At 44.1% G+C, this 26908-nt stretch overlaps 2 protein-coding genes across 2 annotated transcripts; both read left to right on the top strand.

The window, feature by feature from the left end:
* Window positions 1-4202: 4202 nt before the first annotated feature.
* Window positions 4203-19252, top strand: DHRS11 (dehydrogenase/reductase 11). Its single transcript, XM_074262024.1, has 7 exons — window positions 4203-5921; window positions 9491-9700; window positions 12033-12127; window positions 17130-17259; window positions 17776-17868; window positions 18278-18343; window positions 18678-19252. The coding sequence occupies exons 1-7, from the start codon at window positions 5691-5693 to the stop codon at window positions 18717-18719; spliced, it is 867 nt and encodes a 288-aa protein (XP_074118125.1). The 5' UTR covers window positions 4203-5690; the 3' UTR covers window positions 18720-19252.
* A 2958-nt stretch (window positions 19253-22210) lies between these two features.
* MRM1 (mitochondrial rRNA methyltransferase 1) lies at window positions 22211-26674 on the top strand. The gene is made up of 6 exons (XM_074262023.1): window positions 22211-23028; window positions 23744-23837; window positions 25609-25741; window positions 25903-26022; window positions 26269-26439; window positions 26528-26674. The coding sequence occupies exons 1-6, from the start codon at window positions 22448-22450 to the stop codon at window positions 26539-26541; spliced, it is 1113 nt and encodes a 370-aa protein (XP_074118124.1). The 5' UTR covers window positions 22211-22447; the 3' UTR covers window positions 26542-26674.
* The last annotated feature ends 234 nt before the right edge of the window (window positions 26675-26908 follow it).

Consider the following 26908-nt stretch of genomic DNA (forward strand, 5'->3'; position numbering starts at 1 on the left):
GTCATAAAATTTGGAACTATGCTCAAAAACTTATCAAACTGCATACCCTTTGATCCAGCAGTGTCTCTACTGGGATTATATCTCTTAAGAGATCTTAAAGAAGGGAAAGGAACCTATATGTGCAAAAATGTTTGTGAATTAGTTATGGCATAAGAATGTTATGGAATATTATTGTTCTGTAAGAAATGACCAGCAGGATGATTACAGAAAGGCTTGGAGAGACTTACATGAACTGATGCTGAGTGAAAGGAGCAGCACCAGGAGATCAGTATACAAGGAAACAACAAGACTATATAATGATCAATTCTGATGGATATGGCTCTCTTCAACAATGACATGATTCAAACCAATTCCAATTGTTCAGTAATGAAGAAAATCAGCTACACCCAGAACTATGGGAAATGACAGTGGACCACAACATAGCATTTCCGCTCTTTCTGTTCATTGTTTGCTTGCATTTTTGTTTTCCTTCCTAGGTTTTTTCTTTCTTTCTAGACCCAATTTTTCTGTGCAGCAAGATAACTGTATAAATATGTATGCATATATTGGATGTAACATATACTTTAACATATTTAACATGTATTGGACTACCTGCCATCTAGGAGAGGGGGTGGGGGAAAGGAGGGGAAAAGTTGAAACAAGGTTTTGAAAGAGTCAATGTTGAAAAATTACCCATGAATATGTTTTGTAAATAAAAAGCTATAATAAAAATAAAAGAGGCATAACTTTCAGGAATAAAGAGGTAATAGTTTTACGGTATTCTGCCTTGTTCAGATCTCTCATCTATATATTATAATTAGTTTGGGGGGCAATGGTTTTAGAAAGATATTGATAAGATAGAATTTGTTTAGAGGAGAGTACCCAGAATATTGAAGAGACTGAAATGTTTAGCCTTGGGAAAGGAAGGTTTAGGGAAGATATGATAACTGTCTTCAAATATGTTAAGAAATATCACGATAGAAGAACTTAGACTCATTTTGCCACTAAATAGAGGCAGGAGTAATAATAATAGTGATAATTAACCATTTCTATAAATTAGGTACTCTAAACTTGATATTCTTCCATGGAGGTTTCAAATAGAGTCTGGATGACCATCTGGGGGTGTAATTGAGGATTCCTTTTATGTATGAGTTTGATTAGATGACCACTGGTGTATCTTCCAACTTTGAAGTTTTATGATTTATAGGTTCACTCTTTGTAGTCTATTCCCTCTCCAATCCATTTTTTACAGATGCCAATATAGTAATAAGAAAATATAAGTCGTATGTTACTCCTCTGCTCAAACATCTTTAGTTACTTTCCATTGCCTATGAAATACAACACAACTCCTCTATTATTTAAAGCTTTTCATAGTCTATTTCTAGTTTACCTTTCTAGACTTATTACATACTCCTCTCAATACACACCACATTTCTACTAAACTTGCCTTTTCACTTCTTCATACCCAATATTCTACATGTTATCTCTGTACAAAGCTTTGTACAGAGCTTATTCTTTCTCTTTGCCTATGCCTTAGTAACATGAGATCTCCTCCCAGAAGTGACTTTGTATTTACTTTGTATGTGTTTTTATGTGTAAACATATATGATCTAATTTATTAACATGTGTTTGTGTTATTTCCCCAGATAGAATGTAAACTCATTGAGAGCTGGGACTGGTTTGTTTTTGTCTTTGCAAGCCCACCCAGAAACCCAGGGCTTGGAGATATAAGATGCTCATTAAATGCTTGTTGTTTGATTGTGATAGGTTTTGAGAATATGGGAAGGTAAGATCTGCTTGGGAGAGGGAAGAGATTTAATTTCTGACTTCTAATATTTGAAAGAAAGAGATTTTAATTGGAAGACATGTTAGACTTATTCTGCTTAGCTTGCAGAGAATAGAATTCTGAGAAATGTAATAAGAGAAGGACTATAAGGAAAAACATTTTTAAAAGAATAACAGAGTGACTCTGGAAGTCTTTAGTTCCTTCCCCCTAAAAGCCTTCAAAGGAAAATGGGATGATCACTTCTTAAAGTTGTAGAGAGAATTATCCAGATTTGGCTTAGACCAATTCCCTTGCCTCCCTTCCCTGAATCAGGCCATTTGACCACACCAGGATCCATGTCCTGGAGGAACTTCTCTTCTTGCGGCTGCATTCTTTGGATTATTGCTCCCTTTTGGAGCACCATTTCAGGAATGCTTCACTTCATTCCCTTTTCTCTGGTCATCGATTTTGCCATCTCCTCACCAGCATGTGCCACTGCTATCTAACGTACTTCTTCCCACCCTCTCTAGTTCTTGGCATCTTGAACCATGAATCAGTCAACAAGCATTTCTTAAAGCACCTGCTATGTATTGAAAACTATGATAATCATTGAACATACGAAGAAAGTCAAGAATGTGGTCCTACATTTTCATAGTGGAGACATATAAATAATTATGTTAAATACAAGATAGATAATAAATGGAAGATAATAATTACCACTTAAGATGTGCTTTGCAAACGTTTGCAAAGCACTTTCCAAAGATTTCATTTTATCCTGGAAACAATTCTGGGAGGTGGGATTTGAGCTGAGTCTTTACCCTATTATTAGTGTTACTACCTTATGGTGCCAATGTTGAGAAGGGGGGGACCCCAAAAGTCCTAGGCAGGTGTCGTGAGATGTCACAAAAGAATTTCAAGGGGCAGAGTTTATTAAAAGCAATGTGATGCCATTAATGAAGGGAATGAATTCTAAGAGAATCCAGTAAAGAGACTGAAGCTACACTTATACAGCTTTCACTCATAGAGATGTTAATTCTATGATACAAAACTTGGAAGTAATCTCCAGATGAATTAAGGGTGATCTTCAGATAGATTGGATATGTTCAGTTTCCTAAGGCAAATTCCAAAGCCAGAAGACCAAGGATTCATTAGAACAGAAGCCCCAAGGTCAGAGGACCCCAAAATCACATGACATCACCATCTAGCAACATTCGGAACCAAACTGCCCCATCCCTGGCCACCATTCCTTACTTGTTTCTTTTATGGAAATGTAAGGCACTTTACAATTGAGTACTATCTTTACTTTTGTATTTATACACCCCATATTTAGCACAAAGCTTAGCATGGAGGACATTCTTAATGTTTATTCATTCATTCATCCACTCATTCTTTCCCTTTCAATGGGAATGAATTCCTTTATTTATTCCTCGCCTTTGCCTTTAGCATTCCTAATTATCCTTTAAACCTCAACTCAAATACCAATTTTCCACAAAGCCTTCCCTGATCCTGACTTTAAACATGACAGCTCTATTTTGCAACTCTCTAATGCATGTAACATCCTATGTTTTATCTCTCTTCCATACTCTACAGATATCTCCATTCCAAAGGTTGCATCATTCCCTATGATTAGCACAATACACTGCACTTTCTCCTTCTTGAATCTTGCAGTAGGTTCACTTCGAATGTTTGTTGAGTGAATAACCAATCATTCACTAATCTAATTTACCAAGCATCCCTTTGATGGCATATCATCTTCAGCTTTTGGGAATTGGAATGCAAATTGAGTAAAGGGTTTTTTTGGGGGGTGGAGGAGGGGAGTTTTGAAAATAAAGCAAGGAATGAAGGGATAGACAGATGAAGCACAAGCTTAGGAATCCAAAGACTTAGTTTTGCCTCTTAGTCTTCCTTGTGGCACATTTCCCTTGTTTTATGTGTGATATCTACTTCCATGTCCAGACTAGGATTCACCATTTTAGGAGAGACGTTTCTGGTCTTAAAATCAATGCCAGGGTGATTTCAGTTACAGCTTTGATTCTTTGCTTATTCCACCCTCCTTGGCAGAGACAAATAGAGAGGAGATTTTCTTAAAGTCAACCAATAGGGTGGATGTTTCTACCTTCCTTTAGCCATTGACTGATTTCTCCTGGGATAAAGTCAGAGGCCTTAACAGAGGAATAGAAGAAAGTGATAGAGAGCTCTCTCAGGATTCTAGACATTATCCAGTCCAAACCTCATTTTATATAGAAAATTACAATCTGGGATTATAATTTGCCAAGGTCGCACAGTAGGGATCAGAGCTGATATTTGAATACGGGACTTCCTTTCCCCTTCATTAGTTTTTCTCATTATTCCCTCTTCCATCCTCAAAAGTAATAGCTGACACTTTTAAAAGGATTTACAGATTAACCCCCCCCCCCACAAAACTTTAAGCATCCCACCCATGAAGGAGGGATTCTATTTTAGTAATTATTATTCTATAGGTAGTTCCATTTTACAGATGGAAACAGAAATGACTGACAGCAAGTCAGAGACAGAGAGCTAAACCTATCTGTCTCCAGATTTCAAGTCCAGCAGTCTTTTTTTCTCTTTACTTTCCTCACCTCTTACCCATTAGAATCCCCTCCTCTAATCCAAGATCCCTTCTCCCATCTTCCTGAAGCTCTAGAACCAGAGGCTAATTCTCGCTAAAAGCCTTCAAAAAAAAAAAAATGGGAGTCCCGGCCTCAGGCTCCAGCTTGGAGTGTGCCATAAACCTTTGGACCCTGATCCTGGGAAGATCCCTAGGAAAGAACTTTCAGCTTTACCCTTCCTTCTGACAGAGGAAAGTGGAAAGAATATTCTATAGAACATCTCTCTTCCACAGCAGAAAAAGCAGCAAGTGTCCTGAATTTGGAGGCCAAGGATCTGAGTTCAAATTGCAATTCGGAAGTTTTCACACTGAATGTTGATTACATGTTCGTGTAACAGTGTAGCTGGCACTCTGAGGTTTGCAAAACTGAATGTTGATTACATGTTCGTGTAACTGAATAGCTGGCACTCTGCGGTTTGCAAAACGAGTTGCAAGTCATTCCGTTGGATTCTCACAAGTGTGGGAAGTAGGTGCATTACTGTCCTTATTTTACAGGAGATTGAGAAAGGCGATGTTGTGCTGGGATTTGAGGCAGGGTTTGAGCTTTTTGCATCCGGGCCCATTTCTCTATCCCCAGCACCATTTAGCTGCTTATAAATGAATATCTGATGAGTACGTTTGCTTATTAAATCACCGGGGTGCGCTGAGGTTGGGACAGGGAATCTGAGTTCAGATTCCACTTCCGCCACAGTCATGCATCTATTGAATGTCGAAAGAGGTGACCCGTGTGACCCGTATGACCTTGGGCAGGTCACGCCCAGTCAGGGCCCGGTTTTCCCCGGCGAGGTGAAGGTACTGGACTAGTTGACCTCAGGGGTCCTTTTGAGTGTTCGAGATAAGACCGCGTCCACATCTACAGATCAGGAGACTGGCTCGAGCTTTGCGCCCCTGGGTTGCACGCCCATGCCCCAGGACCGCTGGAGGCGGCGTGAGGGTACTAAGCTGCTCGGACACTGCAGCCGGTTCCGGGACAGGTGAGCAGAGGAAGATTCACCCGGGTTCGGAACTGCGCAGGCTGCGACGGAGGCGAGGCCGAAGATGACGACACCTCCTACCTCGAGCTGGGGGCGGAGCTTCTGGCAGGAGAGGGCGGGGCTGAGACCGACGGCTCCTCCTACCTCGCGCTGGGGGGGCGGGGTTTCTGGCCGGGCCTGGAGGGGAGACGGTGGGAGGCGCTGGGCGTGGAGAGGGCAGCGGCTGGGCAGGTGGAGCCGGGGCGGAGCCGGAGGAGCCGCGGCCAGGCCCGCCAGCTGAGTGAGGGTCTGCCGGCTTCTGAATTCAGCCGGGAGGTCGAATCGGTCACCAGCCCCGGGGGGGATGGATTCCCTCGGGCCGCCGGAGAGTGCGAAACTGTTGCTGGGGCCGGGGCCCTTAGTCGGCGTGTCCGGGATTCAGAGGGAATCAAGCACCCCCAGCATGGAGCGCTGGCAGGGCCGCCTGGCGCTGGTCACCGGGGCCTCCTGCGGCATCGGAGCGGCCGTGGCCCGGGCCCTGGTGCAGCACGGACTGCAGGTGGTGGGATGCGCCCGCACCGTGAGCAACATCGAGGTACTCCGCGCGGGGCCCGAGCGGAGAGAACTTGGGGGCCCGGAGGCGTGATTGTCGGGGGGCGGGCTGGGAGCCGAGGAGGTGCGGGGCCGAGGCTCTGCCGAGAAGCTGGGATCGATGGGAATTTCGGGGTTCTGAGATTTTGTGAACGTGTTGGAGGGGGTTAAGGGATCAGGGTCTCGCGCGAGGTTGATCGAGGAGGTTTGTGAGTGAAGAGGTAGAAGCTGTGATTACAGGGGAGTGGAGGTGCCCTGTGTGGGAGCGGACCGTGCCCACGAGGATTTTTGTATCTGGGGGTGCTGTGAGAGTGGAAACAAACGTGTGGGTGAGTTGGGTTGTGAGATCTTCTGGCTAAGAAGTTATCGGGGGGCTGTGATGGCGGATATTTGGGAGGCTGTGGTCATTGGGAATCCGGGATTCCGTGCGGGGAGGGGGGGGGGGGCAGAACATGGAAACTTTATGAGGGGTTTTGTGTGTGTGTGTGTGTGTGTGTGTTTTGTAAGGGTATTTAAAAATGTTTACTTTTTTATTGCATGTAAAAGCATGTTTAACCTGTTTAGTTTTTTTTCTTCCAATTTTGGGTTCTAGATTTTCTCCTGCCTCTCTCCTCATTGAGAAAGCAGGCAATTTCATAAAGGTCATACATGTGCAGTTTGTTAGTGTGTTTCTAATTGTCGCTGGCCTCTAACAGTGGGGGCTGAGGCGCAGGGGTTTCTGGGAACTTTTCAGCGATGAGGGGTGGGAATTCTGGTTTTGGGGAGGCGGTGACAGTGAGGCTTTGGGGTGAGAGACTGAACGGCTACGTTCCCAGGGATTTGGGGCTGTGGATTGGGAAAGGACAGGGCTGTGATGGAAGTTTGGGTGCTGTAGGTACAAGAATTTGAGGGAAGGAGAGCTCTGACAAGTGGGAGAGTTGCATTGACTTGTAATTTTGGGGCTGAGGTACTCAAAGGATGATTGTGAGACTGCCACGGGGGAGTAGGACACACAAATGGAAAAAAGCAGAATAATGGGACATAACAAATTTGGCTGGAAATCCCCTGTGTGGCTTTCAAAGCCTGGCAACCTCCATAACCCAGAAGCATTATCCCTCCTAATCCTGGCCCTTCCTCCAGGTATCACTTTGATCCTACCTCTAGGACAACCATGCTGACAGGATCCTTGACCTCTAGCACTCACCCAGCTCTGTTGCCTCCTTTGGATTTAGAACTAAGAGAGAAGGGGTAGAGTAAGAGAACATTAGTCAACTGGGAAGTCAACAAGAGAGAGAAAAAAGAAGCTGTCATCTATCTGGTGTGGGAAGGAGTGTCCACTTCATTACTTGAGCTGTTCCGGATTTAGGCAGGTGGACTTAGGCAGCCAGTTTGAGAAACGTTCTCCTTCCCCACTCCTTGAACCTCTTCTATATGGAGAATATGTGTGCTTCTCTGGGACTTAAATCAATTACAGTAATTAATAACCATTATGATTTTGGGTTGGGAGACCTAGGAATGAGAGGATTAAGAACAGGTCTGGGTGTTGTCTTCTTTACCTTTAACCCAGGAAGGATTCCTGATAGTTAATATCTACTTCCCATCCCAACTTAGATGGATGACACAAAAGCTCATTTATCTTTATGGAGCCAGGATGTGAGGAATATGTTTGTCATTTACATATGGGACATTGTATTGAAACTCCTAACACAGCTGGGTGGTCCCTGGGGTTGTGGATGTTAAGTGCTCAGAAATCAGAGCTGAATGGGGCAACTAGGGAAGGGACAGAGGAGGTTTCATGGTAGCTCTAGGGCGGGTGCTTGGCTTTATCATCCACCTTCTGTCCAAAGTTCCTCTCAGAAAGGGTAGAGGAGATCTGATGTGGGTGAAGGTCGGAGAGAAAGATTACAGGGCAGAGTCCTTGGTCTTAGACTTCGCTGAGCAGTGATTCATTTTATAGCTTCTCTGATATCCTCAAGGTCATCTGGCTCCACCTGTCCTTCGCCTTGCCCTCCCCCTCTGGGCCAGCCAGCTCAGGGCAGCTCAGGGCTCGGCCCCAGTCTTGTGACGGGACAGGGTAGCCTGGTCTCTAAAGGGCCAGGCTGGTCCCTAGACATCAAACTAGTCCTACCTTTCAGGACCAAAGAAGGGAAGTCAGTTATTGAGTGCCAAGAAGTGTAATCGCTTAAACTCTAGGGTGTATATATAGTCTATTTCAACCTCTCTATAATACCTCTAGGTAGAGGCAAATGAAATTGTTTGCAATTTCAGCAAAGAGTTCCAGAAAGCTGGAGTGAGTGATGGGAAGGTATGGATAAGGAGAATAGAATTTCCATAGCCCCTTCTTCATTCAGATTCTTCCTGAGGAGATTTTGATCCCACTCATTCCCTTTTTTCCCTTCCAGGACTAAGCCTGGGGTACCTGGGGTTCTGAGTTGGGAATTGCCCATTATGCTTCCAGAGAAGGATGGATGGCTTGTGTATTTGAATTTGATTTGGGAACGAGGATGGGCAAGGGACTCCTGCGCCTGGTCACATTAGGGGATGGAAGCTGCCTCTGGGCCAAAGGAATTGTGTGTTTACAGGTTCTTTTACTGGAGCTCTAAGGGCTTGGCAGATGGCTGAGCTGAATTGGAGCCAGCGCCCATATGTTTTTCATGGGGCCCAGGTGCCCGAGTGGATGGGCACTACCCACCCCCATTACCAGATTGTTTTCCTTTTGCTAGTTCGCTCATGGACAGTTTCTGTGCAGAGTTATAGGTCCTGGAGGCTTCTTTGTCCCCTCTCTGCCTTCTCCCCTTCTTTCCCTAGAGTCTCTGCTCTGAGGCTCCTGACTGTCCTGAAGCTCCTCTAGCTGCAGAGGGGATACTCTGTGTGTCCTCCCTGGGGGATCCTCACAGGAGAGATGCGTCCATGTCACCAGCTCACCTGTCTTACGGTCTCCAGGACAAAGCTTGAAGGGGGAGAGAGGAGGGAGAATACATCCAGGAACATTAGCCCTTGTTATTGAGTGAAATGGCACCGAGAGAACTGGGATGGCCTCTCCTGACTGATTTAAAAATCTTTGTAGAGCCAACTTTGTGGACATGATCCTCTAGGGATGGGGGTGGTAGGGCTCAGGCTGGTAGGCCAGTGGGAGGCTGCTTTTGGCAGCTCCGGAATTGTTCTGGGAGATTGGAAGAGTAGCTTCAAACCTGTCAGGGTAGGGATTAGAAGCTCTGGCTTTGCTGGATCCATGATTTTCTTGGCTAGAGTGGCAGAAAGATTAGGGCGAGTTGCTAGGCAGAGGAGGAGAGTTTGAGTTAGAGATAAGACATTATTTTCTTGTGTATACTTGCCACCCTTCCCTACAGCTTTCCTATGTCCAATCGGGGGTTGGATAGCTCCTCTCCCCATTCCACAGTTTGAAAAGCTGAGGCCTGGCACCAGCAGTGGGTCATCTTTCCTTGGAGCTGATGGTTACATCAAAAAGTAGTCTCTTGTCTCAGGGGCTGGTTAGATTAGGTGTGAAGGAGGAGGTAAGAGGGCCGTGATTTGACTAGGAGAGAGCTTCAGATCTGTTAGTCCCGTGATGAGATCTCTTGTCTCTATCCCCAGAAATTGGCTGCTGAATGTCAGAGTGCTGGCTACCCAGGGACTCTGGTTCCCTACAAATGCGACCTGTCCCATGAGGAAGACATTCTGTCCATGTTCTCGGCTGTCCGAGCTCAATACAAAGGTGTGGACATCTGCATCAACAATGCTGGCCTGGCCCGGCCTGAGCCCCTGCTCAGTGGCCACACCAGTGGTTGGAAAGATATGCTGAATGTAAGAGCTGTAGCTTTTGTAAGGGGCTTGGGAAGACTGTCTGCCCAGAGGGTGGGAGATGCTGGGGACAGCTGACGTGGAGTAGATGACCCAGGCCCAGGATTTACTAAATGAGGCCCTGATCCAAGTCCTGCGTTTCTCTACAGAGGGAGACTGAATAATCTCTCTCATTCCATTTAGCGGTCATATTTAGTCTTACTGCTTCCTTTTTGACGCTGGAGTTAGGCCATCTATCTGTTTCCTCAAATACTTCCGATACTGCCCAGCAGAAAGAGTAGCAGCCTAGGAATTACGAGACCTCTGTCCTGTTTCCCAGCTGCTGCCAATAGCTGCCTACGTGATCTTAGCTCGTATCCTCTACGAGTACCTGCTTTTTCTTCTTTAAAATAATTTATCTCATTCAACACTTGGTAATTGCTTGCTTTTTCCAAGGATCTTTGCTAGAGGGCACCGTTCTTCTTAACTCACAGTGTGGTTATGAAGATCAAATAAGGTAATAGATGTGAAAGTCCTTTCAAAGATTGTGTCATAACCAATGAACTACCTTCCCCTCCCCCCAAGCCTTTACACCATTTCTGTTGACAAGGAACATGACTTTTGCTGTGGTGGAAACAGCACAGTCTTGGAGCTAAGTGGCAGAACTTCTAGATTTGACTTTCTCTGGCCAGTCCTGTTTGATTCTGGGCAATTCCTATCATCCTGTGATCCCTCTTCCACCCAACCGCTCCCCCTTTTCTAATGCATCCTGCCTTCACCATCCCTATCTCCTTCTGAGATAGATAGTATTACTATAATTTAAATGTTTTTCTCCTTGGAAACTGTTTGGCCTGCTTATTCAGTCTCCACTTAGACCTGGGATTTACTTTCTGGTGTTTTATTTTATTTTGCTGTTTGCCCAGTCCAGAGGACAGGGCTAGGAAGACTCACAAGGGCAAAGCCTTCCTTCCTGTTGGCGCATGTGCCTCAAGTCCCCTCGTCCCTGGGAGTTGAAGCAGGTTCACACTGTGCGTTCTGTTCCTGAGGCGTTAGGGATGACACTTGATAAGGAGAAATATCTCATCTCCTAACCAGTTGCCTCTCTCGCTGAGAGGAGAGATGTGAAGAACTGGTGAAAGGCTTCTCTCCCTCCCTGGGCAGCGAGCCCGGTGGAGCCACAGCATGGCCAGTTCCTCATCTGCCTCTTTCTTTGGAAGAGTCCTACTTTGCTGGGACAACTAAAGTCAGGGGGTGGGCAGTGGGGTGTTGGGGCCCAGAAGGTAATTCCTTGGGCCTTTTGGGGTTCCCTCTAGTTATTTTAATTCCTAGTTAGGCCAGGAGCTTAGGTTGGTGGGATAGCATGTAGATAGGCTGGAGGTGGAGCCAAAAGGAAGATGGGTGGGAGTCTAATATGGAGGGGTTCCATGTTCCAGGAATCTCTTTGAAGAAAATGATAATCTGAGGTATGGAAAGTTGGGGCAGATATTTTTAGGCTGTTTATCATGAGTTCCTCATTTTGATGCCCGGTACACTGTTTAAAAAGGAAGGATAGGGCTAGTGCCACCAGAAATTCTGAGAGCAAGGAATATGGGAGATGTCCCAGTATGGAGGCTGTGACAGAGAGGCTGGGAGTTAAAATGGGCTGTTCGTAGAGGTCCCTGGGTATGGTCCCTGTGGCAGGGAGGCTCCTCGTGCCCTGGTCTCCAAGACTTGGGCACTAGGATGGTTCTTGTCATCCTCTTCATCACCAGTAACTAACTGTAGACTCACCTTCAGAATGCGGGAGAAAGAACGGAGACAGAGAAGAGGAATCAGTCTTTGTTACATTTGGAGTTGTCTTGCTCCTCCATCCAGGGTAGGATTCAGGCAGATGCCCTTGATGGTGGAATACTGACCTTCCTTTTTCTGAAATGAATAGCAGCTTGAGAAGGGGCTAGGACAGAATGTGATACAAATATTGCGGGTCTTCATTTGCAAGTTATGACCTAATTTGCTTGCTTGTTAGCTTTTTAAATTTTTTAAACACATATAATTGAGGGATGAGGGAGAAAAGGCTGTGAGGCTTCATGGATAGAGATTAGAAGTTGGGGTCTGGCATGGCCAGGTTAAAATACCACATCTAAATTTAAAAAATAATGCAAGAAAAAGTAACTCCCCTTTCCCCTATCTCCCACCTCCAATAGCTTTAAACAGTTTGGGAAGAAAAAAATTTACCAAAAATACATAGTCATCCCAGTCTCTTACTCCTTCCCTCCTCAGCATTCTCAGACTCATTCAGTTTTAGCTTAGACTGGTCCAAGCCCAAAATATTCCTGGTTGGACTTCTTAGTTCTCCATTCTTGATCTTTGCCTGCAGGTGAATGTGTTGGCTGTCAGTATCTGTACCCGGGAGGCATATCAATCCATGAAGGAGAGGAGAGTGGATGATGGACACATTATCAACATCAACAGGTGAATAGGGGATAGGGGAATGATGCTGGGGTGGTTCAATGCCATTGTTTGGCAATGTTAGATTATTAGATTAGACCAAAATTGTCTAAAAAGAAATCAGCATTTCTAAAAAAAAAATTTCAATAGTATTTTATTTTTCCAATTATATGTGAAGGTAGTTTTCTTTTTCTTTTTCAACATGAAGATAGCTTTATTTAATGACTTGCTGAATATCAGTATCAAGCAATGTTTCAATCAGGGAAAATGAATTTTCTTTCTTTTTTTTTTTTAAATAAATGCTTTTTATTTTCAAAATACATGCAAAGGTAGTTTTCAGCATCCACCCTTGTAAAACCTCGTGTTCCAAAATTTTCTACCTCCTTTCTACTTTGCTAGACAGCAAGTAATCCAGTATATGTTAAACATGTATCCTTCTTCTTTACATATTTCCACCTTTATCATGATGCACAAGGAAAATCAGATCAAAAAGGGGAAAAAAATGAGAAAAAAAAAAAAGCAAACAAACAACAACAACAAAAAAGGTGAAAAAACTATTTTGTGATCCACATTCAATCCCAACAATCCTCTCTCTGGATGCAGATATCTCTTTTTTTTCTTTCTTGTGATTTTTTTCCTTTTTATTCTGATTTTTCTATCTCTTAGAATTGGCCTGAATTACGTCATTGTTGAAAAGAGCCACCTTCATCAGACAATCAGCTATTGTTCTTTTGGTTCTACTCATTTCACTTAGCTTCAGTTTATATCAGTTTTTCTAGGCCTTTCTGAAATCATCCTGCTGATCATTTCTTATAGAATAATAATATTCTATCACCTACATATACCATAACTTAGCCATTTTCCAAGTGATGGGCATCCACGTCAGTTCCCTGATACTACGAAAAGGGCTGCTACAAACATTTTTGCACATGTGGGTCCTTTTCCTTTTTTTATGATCTTTTTGAGTATGAGCCCAGTAGTGATAGTGCTGGATCAAAGGTTTGATAGCACCTTTGGGCATAGTTCCAAATTGCTCTCCAGAATGGTTGGATAAATTCACAACTCCACTAAAAATGTATTAGTGTCCAGTTTTCCCACATCCCCTATAACATTTATCATTATCTTTTCCTTTCATCTAGCTAACCTAGTGGTCCTTCAGGGGTATTGTCTGATCAATAGCGATTTAGAGTATTTTTTCATATGACTAGAAATGGTTTTAATTTCTTCATTTGAAAATTGTCTGTTCATATCCTTTGACCATTTATCAGTTGGAGAATAGCTTGTATTCTTATAAATTTGAGTCAATTCTCTATATATTTTAGAAATGAGGCCTTTATCAGAATTTTTGTATGTAAATATTTTTTCCTTTTCTGTTTCCCTTCTAAGATAGTTTTCAATATTCATTTTTGTAAGATTTTTTCTCCCTCCTCCAAAAGACAGTAAGCAATCTGATATAGGTTATGCATAAACAATCATTTTAAACATTGTCAAAGAAAAATCAGAATAAAAAGGAAAGAATCACAAGAAAGAAAAAGCATAAAAACAAACAAACAAAAATACTGTACTTTGATATACATTTCATTTCCATAGCGCGCTCTCTCTGGATATGCAGATGGCATTTTTCATCCCAAGTCTATTGGAATTATTTCAGTTCACTGTATTGCTGAAAAGAATTAAGTCTATTATAGTTGATTACATAATCTTGTTATCATGTATAATGTTTTCCTGGTTTTGTTCACTTCACTTAGCATTAGTTCATGTAAGTCTTTCCAGACTTTTCTGAAATTAGTCTGCTTATCATTTTTATAGAATTACACCATTTTTATAGTGGAATATCCCACTACATTTGTATATCACAACTTACTCAGTCATTCTCCAACTGATGGCCATCCCCTCAGTTTTTAGCTTGTCACTACAAAAAGGGCTGCTATAAACATTTTTGCATACATGGGTTTTTTCCTTTCTTTTATGATTTCTTTGGCATACAGACTCAGGAGTGACACAGCTGGATCGGAGGATATGCAGTTTTATACCCTTTTGGGTATAGTTCCAAATTAAATGTCATTGATATGAACTGGGTAAGCTCCCAGTAGGATTTGAGAGAAGTGCCTGGGCCAGTTGAAGTCTGGAAAGGCTTCCTTGAGAGGATAGATTCTTAGAAGCTGCTTAAATGGTAGGAAGAATTGAGAGTAGTTTGGTGGTCATGGTTGGATTCAGAGGATGTGGGTTCAAATCCCAGCTGTGCTAATTGTTTAGCTCCAAGATTAGGTCACCTAATCACTCACGTTGGGCCTCAGTTTCCTCATCTTTAAAATGAAAGGATTGTACTATATTAGGATTCTGTTCATGACTTTGAGTTCCCCAAGAGGCCCTTGGATAGAAGAGGGCTTATTAATTTGGTAGGGAAAAACAATTATATCTTTATTTTCACTAGCTTCTAACTGAAGTTTAATATTTCTTTCAATTATTTAAAAACATTCAAAAAAGGATTTATGACACACACCAGGCTATGAATTCCCTGGGCTGCAATAAGACCAGAGGTGAAACAAGGTTGCCCATTATCACCACCATTTAATATTGTACTAGAAATGTTAGCTTTAGCAATGAGAAGAAAAAGAAATTGAAGGACTTAGAATAGATAAAGACAAAACAAAACTAGCAAACTCTTTGCAGATGATATGATGTTATATTTAGAGAATCTTAGACAATCAACTAAAAAACTACTAGAAACAATTAACAAAATTAATAAAAGTTTCAGGATATAAAATAAACCCATATAAATCATCCGTACTTCTATATATTACCAAAAAGCCCAGCAGCAAGAGAAAAAAAAATCTCATTTAAAATAACTATAGATAATATAAAATATTTAGGAATCTACCTACCAAGACAAAGTCAGGAATTACATGAACACATGAGTTACATAACATTTTTCAAAAAAATAAAATTAGATCTAAACAATTGGAAAAATATCAAGTGCTCATGGGTAGGCTCAGCTGATTTGATCTAAATTAATCAAACTGCCAAGAAATTACTTTATAGATCTAGAAAAAATAATAACAAAATTCATATGGAAGAACAAAAAAGTAAAAAATTTCCAGGGAATTAATGGGAAAAAAAACGCAAAGGAAAGTGGTCTAGTTATATCAGATGTAAAACTGTATTATGAAGTGGTGGTCATTAAAACCATTTGTTACCAGTTAAGAAATAGAGTACTAAATCAGTGGAATAGGTTAGGTTCACAAGAGACAATAGTCAATGACTACAGTAATCTGGAATTTAATAAACCCCAAATCCTCAACTTTTGGAATAAGAATTCCCTATTTGACAAAAATTGCTAGGGAAATTGGAAAATAATATGTCAGAAACTAGGCATTGATCAATATCTAACACCCTATACCAACATAAGGTTGAAGTGGGTTCATGATTTAGATATAAAGGGTGATACTATAAGCAAATTAGGAGAACAAGGAATAGTCTACCTGTCAGATCTATGAAGAAGGAAGAAATTTGTGGTCAAAGAAGACCTAGAGAACATGAAATTTAAAATGGATAATTTTGATTACTTAAAATTAAAAAGTTTTCATACAAACAAAACTAATGCAGCCAAGATTAGAAGAGAAGCAGACAGCTGGGAACATTTTTACAACCAGTGTTTCTGATAAAAGCCTCATTTTAAAAATGAATTAATTGACTCAAATTTATAAGAATACAAGCCATTCCCCAATTAATAAATAGTCAAAGGATATGAACAGATAATTTTCAGATGAAGAAATTAAAGCCATTTCTAGTCATATGAAAAAATGCTCTAAATCACTATTGATTAGAGAAATGCAAATTAAGACAACTCTGAGGTATCCCTTCAAATATCTCAGATTGGCTAAGGTGATAGCAAGAAATAATGACAAATGTTGGAGGGGATGTGAGAAAACTGGGACACTATTGTGATGTTGGTGGAGTTGTCAAATGATCCTACCATTCAGTAAAGCAATTTGGAACTATGCCCAAAGGGCTATAAAAATGTGCATACCATACCCTTTGATCCAGCAATATCTTTACTGGGCCTATATATATATCAAAGAGATCATAAAAGAGGGAAAAGGACCCACATGTGCAAAAATGTTTGCGGCATCCCTTTTTATAATGGCAAAGAACTGGAAACTAATTGGATGCCCATCAGTTGGGGAATAGCTGAATAAATTATGGAATGTAATGGAATATTATTGTTCTGTAAGAAACAATAAGCAGAATGATTTCAGAAAGGCCTGGAGAAAGATGAACTGATGCTGAGTGAAATGAGCAGAACCAAGGGAACAAAATTGTACACAGTAACAATAAGATTATGTGATGATCAACTGTTTTGGACGAGGATCTTTTCAACAATGAGGTGATTCAAGGCAATTCCAATGGATAAGTATTGCAAAATGCCAATTGCATCCAGAGAAAGAACTTTGGAGACTGAATGTGAATCAAACTGTAGTATTTTTACCTTTTTTTGGTTGGTTGTTTGCTTGGATTTTTTTTTTTTCTTTATCATTTTTTTCCCCCTTTTGATCTGATTTTTCTCTCGAAGCATGACAAATTATAGGAGGGAGAGAAAGGGAAAAAAAATTGGAACCAAGGCTTTGTAAAAATGAATGTTGAAAACTATTTTTGCATATATTTGGAAAAATAAAATACTATTAAAATGGGGGGGGGAAACCCCAAAGTCTCAAAGAAAAAATATAAACTACTTCATTTGCAACTTAAAAAAAAAGAATCCCTGGGCTGAATCTTTAAATCCTGTGATCCTATGAATGACTATGGATGAGGAAGGACGTTTCAGGAGGGAGAGAGGGGAAGGGAGTTGTGAGCAGATTCAGAGGATCAGGAGAAGGCAGAGAAGCTAGGGTATGAGTCAGTGTCTTGGAGTAAGAAGATGGCAGAGTAACTGAGGAGAAGTAGTCAGGGGAAGGGCATCGAAGGGGACAGCAGTGAGATAGGAAGGCCTTTCCCCCCAAACCCTGATCTCACCCTTCCTCTACAGCATGTCGGGTCACCGGGTGATAGCCCAGTCTGATGTGCATTTCTACAGTGCCACCAAGTTTGCCATTACGGCATTAACCGAGGGACTGCGGCAGGAGCTTCGAGAGGCCAATACCCACATCCGAGCCACAGTGAGGGAACACTTGTCCCAAGGGGGGATTTGAGGCCGATGAACCGCCACCTTAGCGGGAGTCCAGTTCTCCTGGCTCAATGCTCAGTGCATTCAATTTTGGTGGGCAGAAGGAGATAGAGAAGTTCTGGGTTTCTTCCTGTCTCTGCTATTATTTTCATGGCCCTGAACCAGGCCTCGTTATTCCAGACAAAATGACCCAAGACTGAGACAGAAGGGAGGCCCTTGAGGGCAGGGTCACATCAAGAAAGCTGCTTGGATGGAATGCAGTCCATGTGATCATGAGAGTAGTTTGCTATTTGATGTTCCTTGTAGGGGGTCCAGGGGGTGCTGGACAGTGAGTGGTCATTTCTGTGGTCTTTCTGCATTTCTTGGGCTCCTATCCCCTCACCATGGCCTCTTCCTCATGGCTTGTTCTCTTTTGCGGATTTTCTTTCCCTCACATGGGATAGGGAACGGGAAGGGGAGGATTGAAATGGAGGCTTATCCCCTGAGCAGCCATCCTCTGCCCCTCCAGTGCATCTCCCCTGGGGTGGTGGAGACAGGATTCGCCTTCAAACTTCATGACAACGACCCTGGGAAGGCGGCTGAGACCTACGAGCACATGAAGGTGGGAACTGAGGGCTGAACACTGAGCCAGAGGGGAAAGAATTAGGTCTCATGGTACCACAGGTAGAGCTTTGCACAGGGAGTGGGGCCACCTGACTTCCATCCAGTCCCAGCTCTCTTTCTGATTTGCTTTGTTGAACCTCATTTTCCTCATCTCTAAAATAAGGTGGGTTGGATTAGATGGTGTCTGAGGTACCTTTCAGCTCTAAAAAAATTCTGCTTCAATCTAGTTTTCAAGTCACTGATCTCCTAAATCCCCAAATTCCAGGAGCCAAATGCATTGTTTACTAGAATGGCCAAGTCCTATAAACAGTAGATTAAGAGTTGAAGTCAAGCTGTATGGGGGAAGGGGATTGGGGTGGAGAAGAGGGGTAGAAATGGTCTCTCATTTCTTCTCATGGTGCTCTCAGTGTCTCAAACCTGAGGATGTAGCGGAAGCTGTCATCTTTGTCCTCAGCACCCCACCACATGTCCAGGTGAGTCTAGACCTGACCATTGCTTCTTTAGGAACTTCAAAAGAATCACCGTCTATAATTTCATAGTAAAAGAGTGGAAAAGCTAATGCAAGTGGGAAACACATTTATGTAATATCTACACTGATTTCTCTCTGGATTGGAGGGAGGGATTGCTAAATTAACTATTTACAGAAAATCTGAAATTAAACTGGAGGCTTAGAGGGTGGGGGGTGGGGATTGAAGGGGGTGGTAATCCTCAGTAATTTGCTTTAACTCTGGAGATGGACTTTTCTTGATATTGTGGAAGTTAGGGAAGAGAGCTTAAGTCTTGCCCACTCCACTATACTGTTTGCAGATTGGAGACATCCAGATAATGCCAACAGAACAGGTGACATAGCAACTGGTTGGGAGCCGAGCCTGGGGGATGGACTCCTACTGCCTGGCTCCTAATTCTGGATTGTATGTGTAAATTTTTGACCCCTGGACTCAATCTCCTTCTGCTCCCAGGACTAAAAATAATATTTTTGTAATCTCAAATTGTTTCATATGCAGATGTGATTCAAAGATGAAAATTGGATGGTGGGTGGTAGGGTGGTAAGGGTCTATTTTCCTTCTCAATATGTTACCCTTCACTCATTGATCATTGAGCTTTGTCCTCTTACTTGATGTCCTTTCCTCCTTGGGAAGGAGGCCAAGATTGGAAGCAGTACTTAGTGATGCTTCCCTGGGGTCTGGGAGCAGGCCCTCCCCTGTGGCTTCAGGTTTCCTTCTTTCCCTTTCCTCTGTTCCTTTTCTTCCCGCTAATCTTCCATCTTCCCTTTTCCCTGACCTTGGGCTTTGGAGGGATTATTCCACCTGGGGACAGCAGCTGCGTCCTGTCTCCCAAGAGAATTTTCACTTACAGAATTAAAAAAGAAAAAAACCAACAAACTTTTGGCTTTGGGAATTTATTTTCACTTATTCCTTTCCCTAGAGTAGGGGTTTATAGTATATAAGATGGCTCTCCTCTGAGTGGGAAGGGTCCTTCACCAAGAATTGCTCTGTGATATTTAGGGCTGTGGGGAGAAAGAGAGGGACTGGATGTTGGGGAAGGAGCAGATTAACTATTGTTAAGTAAAATGAAATGGAAAAGGTCTAGAGTGAGTAATAAATTTAAGGAGCACCACTGTGGACTCTTGGGGATGCAGGTTGAAAATATAAGCACAGTGTAAAAAAGTTAGATCACAGTAGAGCCACGTTAAAAGGAAATTTGGTATACATTTCTAAGTCTTAATCTTGTTATGGAAAAGAAATACAATGCCCCCACCTTTAATTAAAGCTTTTTATTTTCAAAACATATCCTTAAGTAATTTTCACCATTGCGAAACCTTGTGTTCCAAATTTTTTTCCTTTCCTCCCCTCCACCCTTCCCCTGGACGGCAAGTAATCCGATATGTTAAACATGTGCAATTCTTCTATACAAATTTCTACAATTATCGTGCTGCAAAAGAAAAATCAGATCAGAAAGAAAACAAAATACAAGCAAACAACAATAAAAAAGGTGAAAATACTAGGTTGTGATCTGCACTCAGTCCCCAGTCTCTCTCTGGGTGCAGATGGTTCTCTCCATCACAGGTCCATTGGAACTGGCCTGAATCACCTCCATGTTGAAAAGAGCCACATCCATTAGGATTGATCGTTGTATAATTTTGCTTTTGCAAAGTGGTTCTGGTTCACTTCCCTCAGCATCAGTTCTTGTCAGTCTCTCCAGGCTTTTCTGAAATCATCCTGCTGGTCATTTCTTACAGAACAAGAATATTCCATAACATTCACAGACCACAACTTATTCAGCCATTCTCCAACTGATAAGCATCTAGTCAGTTTCCAGTTTCTGCCACAAACGTTCTTGCACATGTGGGTCCCTTTCTCTTCTTTAAGGTCTCTGTGGGATATAAGACCAGTGGAAACACTGCTGGGTCAAAGGGTATGTCATTGGGCACAGTTCCAAATTGTTCACAATCCGTTCACAGTTCCACCTACGATGTCTCAGGGTCCCACTTGTCCCGCATCCCCTCCCACATTGGTCAGAATCTTTTCCTGTCATCGTAGCCAGTCTGTGTGTAGTGCTACCGCAGAGTTGTCTTAATGTGCATTTCTCTGATACAAAGCCCCTGTTGAGAGTGAACAAACCCCAACAAGCTGAGGGTCCCTGGGCCAGTGTCGCAGTTTGTCCCCGTGTTAAGGGCAAAGATTTAGTATGCTGGCAACAGGGAGCTAAGTTCTGAAATGGACTACAAAGAACCAGGAGCAAGAAGGGACATTTACAGGAAAAGGAGGGAGGGGTCCAGTGTTTCTTGTCACTGAGAGCTAACTTTATTATGTACCTCAATATTGAATTTGATGTTCAGGGGTGGAAAAAGAAGTGCACCCACCATGGTCTCGGAAAGTCACTTATGCGGACCGAAGTCCAACACGGCTGCAGCCAGCGTTCCTGTGGGACCAGAGCCTGTCAGGGCCCCACCCCGCACCCAGAGCTAGGGGCCGGACGCCCGGCAGAGGGGCCGAATTTGCTTTCTTTTGTCTGCTGCTCCACAAGGAACGCAGATATGAGGTGCTGGTGGCCGGCGAGATTTTACTGGTCCGTTTTCACGAAATCCGCAGATTTGCCCATTATTAGCAGCCTCCCCAGCTGGGCTGGAATCGCGAGTCCTGGATGGGATCCCTAGACTCTTCCCCAGACCTTCCTTCCGGGGTTTTTATTAATTTTGTTTATTTATAATTTTTTTCACAGTATATATGCATGAGTAATTTTTTTTATAATTATCCCTTGTATTCATTTTTCCAAATTATCCCCCTCCCTCCACTCTCTCCCCTAGGTGACAGGCAATCCCATACATTTTACATGTGTTACAATATGATCTAGATACAATATATGTGTGTAAATCCCATTTTCTTGTTGCACATTAAGTATTAGCTTCTGAAGGTACATGCAACCTGGGCAGACAAATATTAGTGCTAACAATTTACATTCACTTCCCAGTGTTCCTTCTCTGGGTGTAGTTGTTTCTGTCCATCATTGATCAACTGGAAGTGAGTTGGATCTTCTTTATGTTGAAGATTTCCACTTCCATCAGAATACATCTTCATACAACACTGAAGTGTACAGTGATCTTCTGGTTCTATTCATTTCACTCAGCATCAGTTGATGTAAGTCTCTCCAAGCCTCTCTGTATTCCTCCAGTTGGTCATTTCTTACAGAGCAATAATATTCCACAACATTCATATACCATAATTTGCCCAACCATTCTCCAATTGATGGACATCCATTCAACTTCCAGTTTCTAGCCACTACTAAAAGAGCTGCCACAAACATTTTGGCACATATATGTCTCTTTCCGCTCTTTAGTATTTCTTTGGGATATAAGCCCAATAGCAGCAATGCTGGGTCAAAGGGAATGCACAGTTTCATAACTTTTGGGGCATAGTTCCAGATTGCTCTCCAGAATGGCAGGATTCTTTCACAACTCCACCAACAATGTATCAGTGTCCCAGTTTTCCCACAGCCCCTCCAACATTCATTATTTGTTCCTGTCATAGCCAATCTGACAGGTGTGTAGTCCATCCCGGGTTTTTAAAAGCTTTCTCCATCCCGAGACATAGCTCATTGGGAGCACAGCTCATCATTGGGAGCACAGCTCTTTGGGAGCACGAGCACTCCAGATCCGGCTGAACCGGGTAATGACACCACCTACTGGACGCTGGGAGAAGGCCAGGAGAGGACGGGTCAGGGATATCAGGCCCCCGCACCACCCCAGCAGGTGGCGCTGTGTGAACAAACCACAGGTGGAGTTAGACGCTCGGTTAGCCCGGCGCCCGGCGTCCTACGTGGCCTCGGCTGCAGAGGGGCGGGACTGGAAGCGGCTCACGTGGGGGCGAGCGCACGTAACCCGTACCCGCGGCCGCGTGGGTTTGTGGTGACAGTCCTGGCCGGAGGCTCGCGACTTCGCGACGGCTTGGTAGAGAGCCAGGGCTTCTAGTTCCGCCAGCTTCCCGGGTTTCTCGCGGCCGGTCCCGGGCGGGAGGGAGCGTCTGCTGTCTGGTCCGCACCGGGGATCCCGCTGCCGCCGGGAGGCGCGTGTGCGGGACATGCTGCGGTGGCCGGCCCGCCTGTGGGCCCCTGGCCGGCGCGCCTCGGCTTCTCTCCCCGCGCGGCTGCTCTCTCGGAAGAGCTCTTCCCCGTGGACGCCCCCCTGGAAGGCGGGGCCTCGGCCCGAGGCCCGGCCGGGGGGCGCGGAGCTGCTTCGCCTGCGGGAGGACGACCTGCCCCCGTCCCGGCGGCGGGAAGTGCTGTTTGGGCTGGCCCCCTGTGCCCTAGCGCTGCGGGCTGCCCGTCGGGATGTGGCCCGGCTCCTCCTCCTCAAGGGGGGCGCGGGGTCCGCGGCGCGGGCCGAGCTGGCCCGGGCCGCCGAGGCTCTAGGCGTCCCCGTGCAGCCCATGGGGCGCCGGGAGCTCGATGCCTTGTGCGGGGGTCAGGTCCATCAGGGAGTGTGCATGGAGGTGGCCCCTCTGCTCCCCACGGCCTGTCGGGAGGACAGAGAGGAGGGGCCGGCGGCCCGGCGCCTGTGGCTAGTCCTGGACGAGATCCAAGACCCCCGGAACCTGGGCGCCGTGCTGCGCACCGCGCACTTCCTGGGGGTGGACAAGGTCGTCACCACTCAGATAAACAGGTACCCCAGCATCCGTGGGCCGTGCGTCCCTGCTCCGTCCCAGCTCACCCGACCTCCCGGGAGCCGCTCCGGCCGCCCACCCGTGTCTATAGCCACTCCCCCTCCTCGGACTCGGGCGGGCTGGAAGCGGTGTGCTTCAGCCCTAACTGACTGCCTCAGTGGGCGGGGCGGGGGGGGGAGGGTTGTGCCCCTCTACCTCCCCCGGCCCCCTCCTAAATCACATAGGTCCCCTCTGGAATGCCTTGAGGCTGTGTGGAACATCCTCCTCGAATGTGTGTCTATTACCTGGTCGTCGCTTTAGATGTTGAGGACACCCGAGAGACCATCCGCTCCTCCCTCTCTCACTCCAGCTAGGACACAACCCAGAGCTTTTGACTACACGGCCTTTCTTGTGTCCTAGACCCCCCTCTCACGTAGCATGGGGCTACAAGGAAACTGAGGATTTGTGAAAATAACTAATTATGTTATATACATAAACCATGATAATAAGTTGTAATTTTTCCCATCCAAAGTCATACATCCGCTGGAAACAGTGTCTGGTACATAGCAAATACTAAATAATAGTTTCCTTTCAGAAGTCTATCCAGGGATCCCAGGCAAAGAACCCTTCCCTAGAAGAATCCAAACTCTGAGAGCTAGCACTGCTCTAATTGCCTTCTGCAGAGTAGGTGCTTAATGTATATGTGCTGAGTCTAATTAAAGTTGAACTTTGCAGTTGCCCCCTGACTCCAGTGGTCAGCAAGGCCAGTGCAGGAGTCATGGAAGTAATGGATGTCTTTGCAACTGACGATCTTCCTGGCTTGTTGAAGGTAATTAGTAGTAGAGCGGATTAGTGCGCTCCTCCCTGAAAGTTACCTGGTATTTTTTAGTACGTTCTTGTGGATGAGAAGTCTTCTCTCCCGACCTACGGGAGCTCTTTGAGGGCGGGGACTGTTTTTGTTTTGTTTTCCTAATATCAATAGCACTTAGCATAATGCCCGCACCTAAGTGCTTACTAAATGCCTGTTGGATTGATTCTTTATCCATAATTCCTGTGGGATAGGGAAACAATCCTGAGATGGGGGGTAATGCCGTCATGTCCACACTTCATTTTAGATTTTAGGGGGACATTAGTTTCTTAGTCCCACTTGAATCTACCATTCTAGTATTATGGTTTAGGATTCTTATTCCCCAAATGGGATCCAATTATCCTTGAGGGAGAAAGGATCTGGGTCTGTGGAACTTTGGTTAAAGGGGGACTCAGACTATAGAGCCTCTCTCTGTTTTGAGTTGGGTTTTTTTTTTTTGTTTGTTTGTTTGTTTTCAGTTTTCAGTTTGATTCCATTCAGTTCAGTTAAATGTGGCAAGCATTTATTAAGCTCCTATTATGTTCTAGAATTAGGGATGCAAAAAATTACAAAAAGTTTTCTATTTAATTTTGGGGGGTTACATTTTTGAATTCCAAGTTGTTTTCCTCCCAGTCTTGCAGTAGAGGCCACATTTTTATACACACAAACACCCCCCCCCCCATTCTTTCCATATTTTTCTAAAGTCAACCTGCTCATCATTTCCTACAGCATAATAATATTCTGTCACAATTGTATATCACAACTTATTCAGCCATTCCCCAATTGATGGGTATGCAGTTCTTTGCCACTGCAAAAAGAGCTGCCATAAATATTTTAAGGCATAGAGGTTTTTTTCCTTTTTCCCTGTTTACCTGGAAAATAGATTCACTAGTAGAATTGCTGGTCAAAGAGTAGAGAATTTTATAATTCTTTGGGCATAATTCCAAATTGTTCTCCAGAAGGGTTGGATCTGTTCACAATTCCACCAAGTGTATTAGTGTCCCAATTTTTTCATATCTCCAACATTTGTCATTTTCTCTTCCATCATTTTAGCTGACCTAAGAGGCATTTTATATTTTTCTAACCAATAATGAGTTAGAGCATTTTTTCATATGACTAAATATAGCTTTGATTTCTTCTTCCAAAAATTTTCCACAGAGCCTCTCTTTAAATTTACCTGGAGGACTTGGTCTGTCTCCCTGGTGTGTAGCTAACTTAAACCCTAACTGTACTTGCCCTTGGGAACAAAGTTCTATGTACCAGCGTCTGTTTCTTGGTTTTGAACTGCGACTCTCTTACTGGCCACATGGAAGCGATGTTGTCCCATATTTAGCAGCCCCCCTGTCTATTCTCCAGGTCTGGGCGAGGAGGAGTGGGTGTTTCTGAATAAGAAATCAGGGAGGGAATCAGCTGCTTGTGATAAGGGAAATGGTGGAGAAGGATTCGGTAAAATCTCTTGCTAATCTCCCTTGAATCCCAGGAATCTTGCAGTAGAGATGGAATTCCCAACTTTGCATTGTTCTTTGCCCACAGCCTAATTTCTTTCATACAAAAGCCATACAAAAATCTATTTTCTCTCTTGTGTTTCCACTGCTCCTGGGATGTAAGCTTCTTAAATGTAGGAACTAGTTTGTTTCTCTATTTCTTTCACTTAGCCCTGTGCCTAATACATAGAAGGCCTTTAGTAAATGCTTGTTGGTTAATTAAATAGTGGTGAGTCAGGAAATCATCTTATTTTCCTTTCCCTTGCCAGGATAAGGCTCAACAAGGCTGGCTTGTAGCAGGCACTGTGGGTTGCCCAGGGTCTGGGACTGTTCAGTGCTCTAATGTCCCCATTGCCAGTTGTCAAGAGTTCCTCTGGGACCGATCTACCCTCCTGGTGTTAGGTAGGTGACAGGAGGTGACACCCTGCTACGGGGTGAGATGTTTGTTGCATTTCCCTGTTATTTCCCTGTTATTCTGTTGGTCTGACTTCCTGCTATACCTGTTTTCCAAGGCTATAGTTGTAGGCAGTACTGACTCTTCTGTCCCCATCTCTGCCCTATAGGGAATGAAGGTTTTGGGCTATCCCATGAGATCAGAAGCCTGTGCCATATTCTGCTGACCATCCAACCTGGGCGGGAGCTCATCCCAGAAGTGGAGTCCTTGAATGTCTCAGTGGCTGCAGGTAAGGATTCCCTTACCTCCATTCTTCTCCCTTAATATAAAAACAAAAACAGTCTCTCCCTTTCTCTCCCTTCTCTTCCTCTCCTTTTTTCTGTCCCTCCCTTCTCTCCCCTCCTGTCTTCCTCTCCTTTGTTTTTTTCCTCCCTATCCCTTCTTCTTTTCTCCTCTCTTCTTATCTCCCCCAATTTCCCCCCCTTTCCTCTATTCTTTCCCTAATTCAGTCCATTGTCCTTTTTGTGTTAAACAGGGATCCTTCTCTATTCCATTATCAGCCAGAGGAAAGGGCACAGAGATTGGCTTCAGAAGGAAACAAGTTCTGTTGCTTGTGACTCTCCACAATCCTCAACTTCTTCTGAAGAGCCTGAATCTAGAACCAGTCAAGGGCTAGGACTGTGGGAGCCAACTGTGGCTGCAGAACCTGCCAAGGCCTAGGACTGTGGGAGCCAACTGTGGCTGCAGAACCTGCCAAGGCCTAGGACTGTGGGAGCCAACTGTGGCTGCAGAACCTGCCAAGGTGTAAGACTGTGGGAGCCAACTGTGGCTGCAGAACCTGCCAAGGCCTAAGACTGTGGGAGCCAACTGTGGCTGCAGAGAGCCCAGATCAGGAAGAGAGGGACCAAAAGGGAAGTTCCCTGAGAGGGGCTGACTTGGATCTTGGGTCTTTGCTCGGATTGCCTGTGGGCATGTGTATGTGCAAATGTGTGGTCATATCTGTGTACTGGATTTGATAGTGGGTTCTTGTTTCCCCACCTCCTAAATGAAATGAAGCCTTTCTGGATCTTCTTCCAACTTCTCAAGGCCCTGTCTCTGCCCTTGCAGAGATGATTTTGCAGTTGTTCTCTTCCTGATAGAATGTAAGCTCTATAAGGACAAGGACTGTTTTTCTT

The sequence above is a fragment of the Sminthopsis crassicaudata genome, chromosome 4 (genome assembly GCF_048593235.1).
Source record: "Sminthopsis crassicaudata isolate SCR6 chromosome 4, ASM4859323v1, whole genome shotgun sequence".
Taxonomy (NCBI): Eukaryota; Metazoa; Chordata; class Mammalia; order Dasyuromorphia; family Dasyuridae; genus Sminthopsis; species Sminthopsis crassicaudata.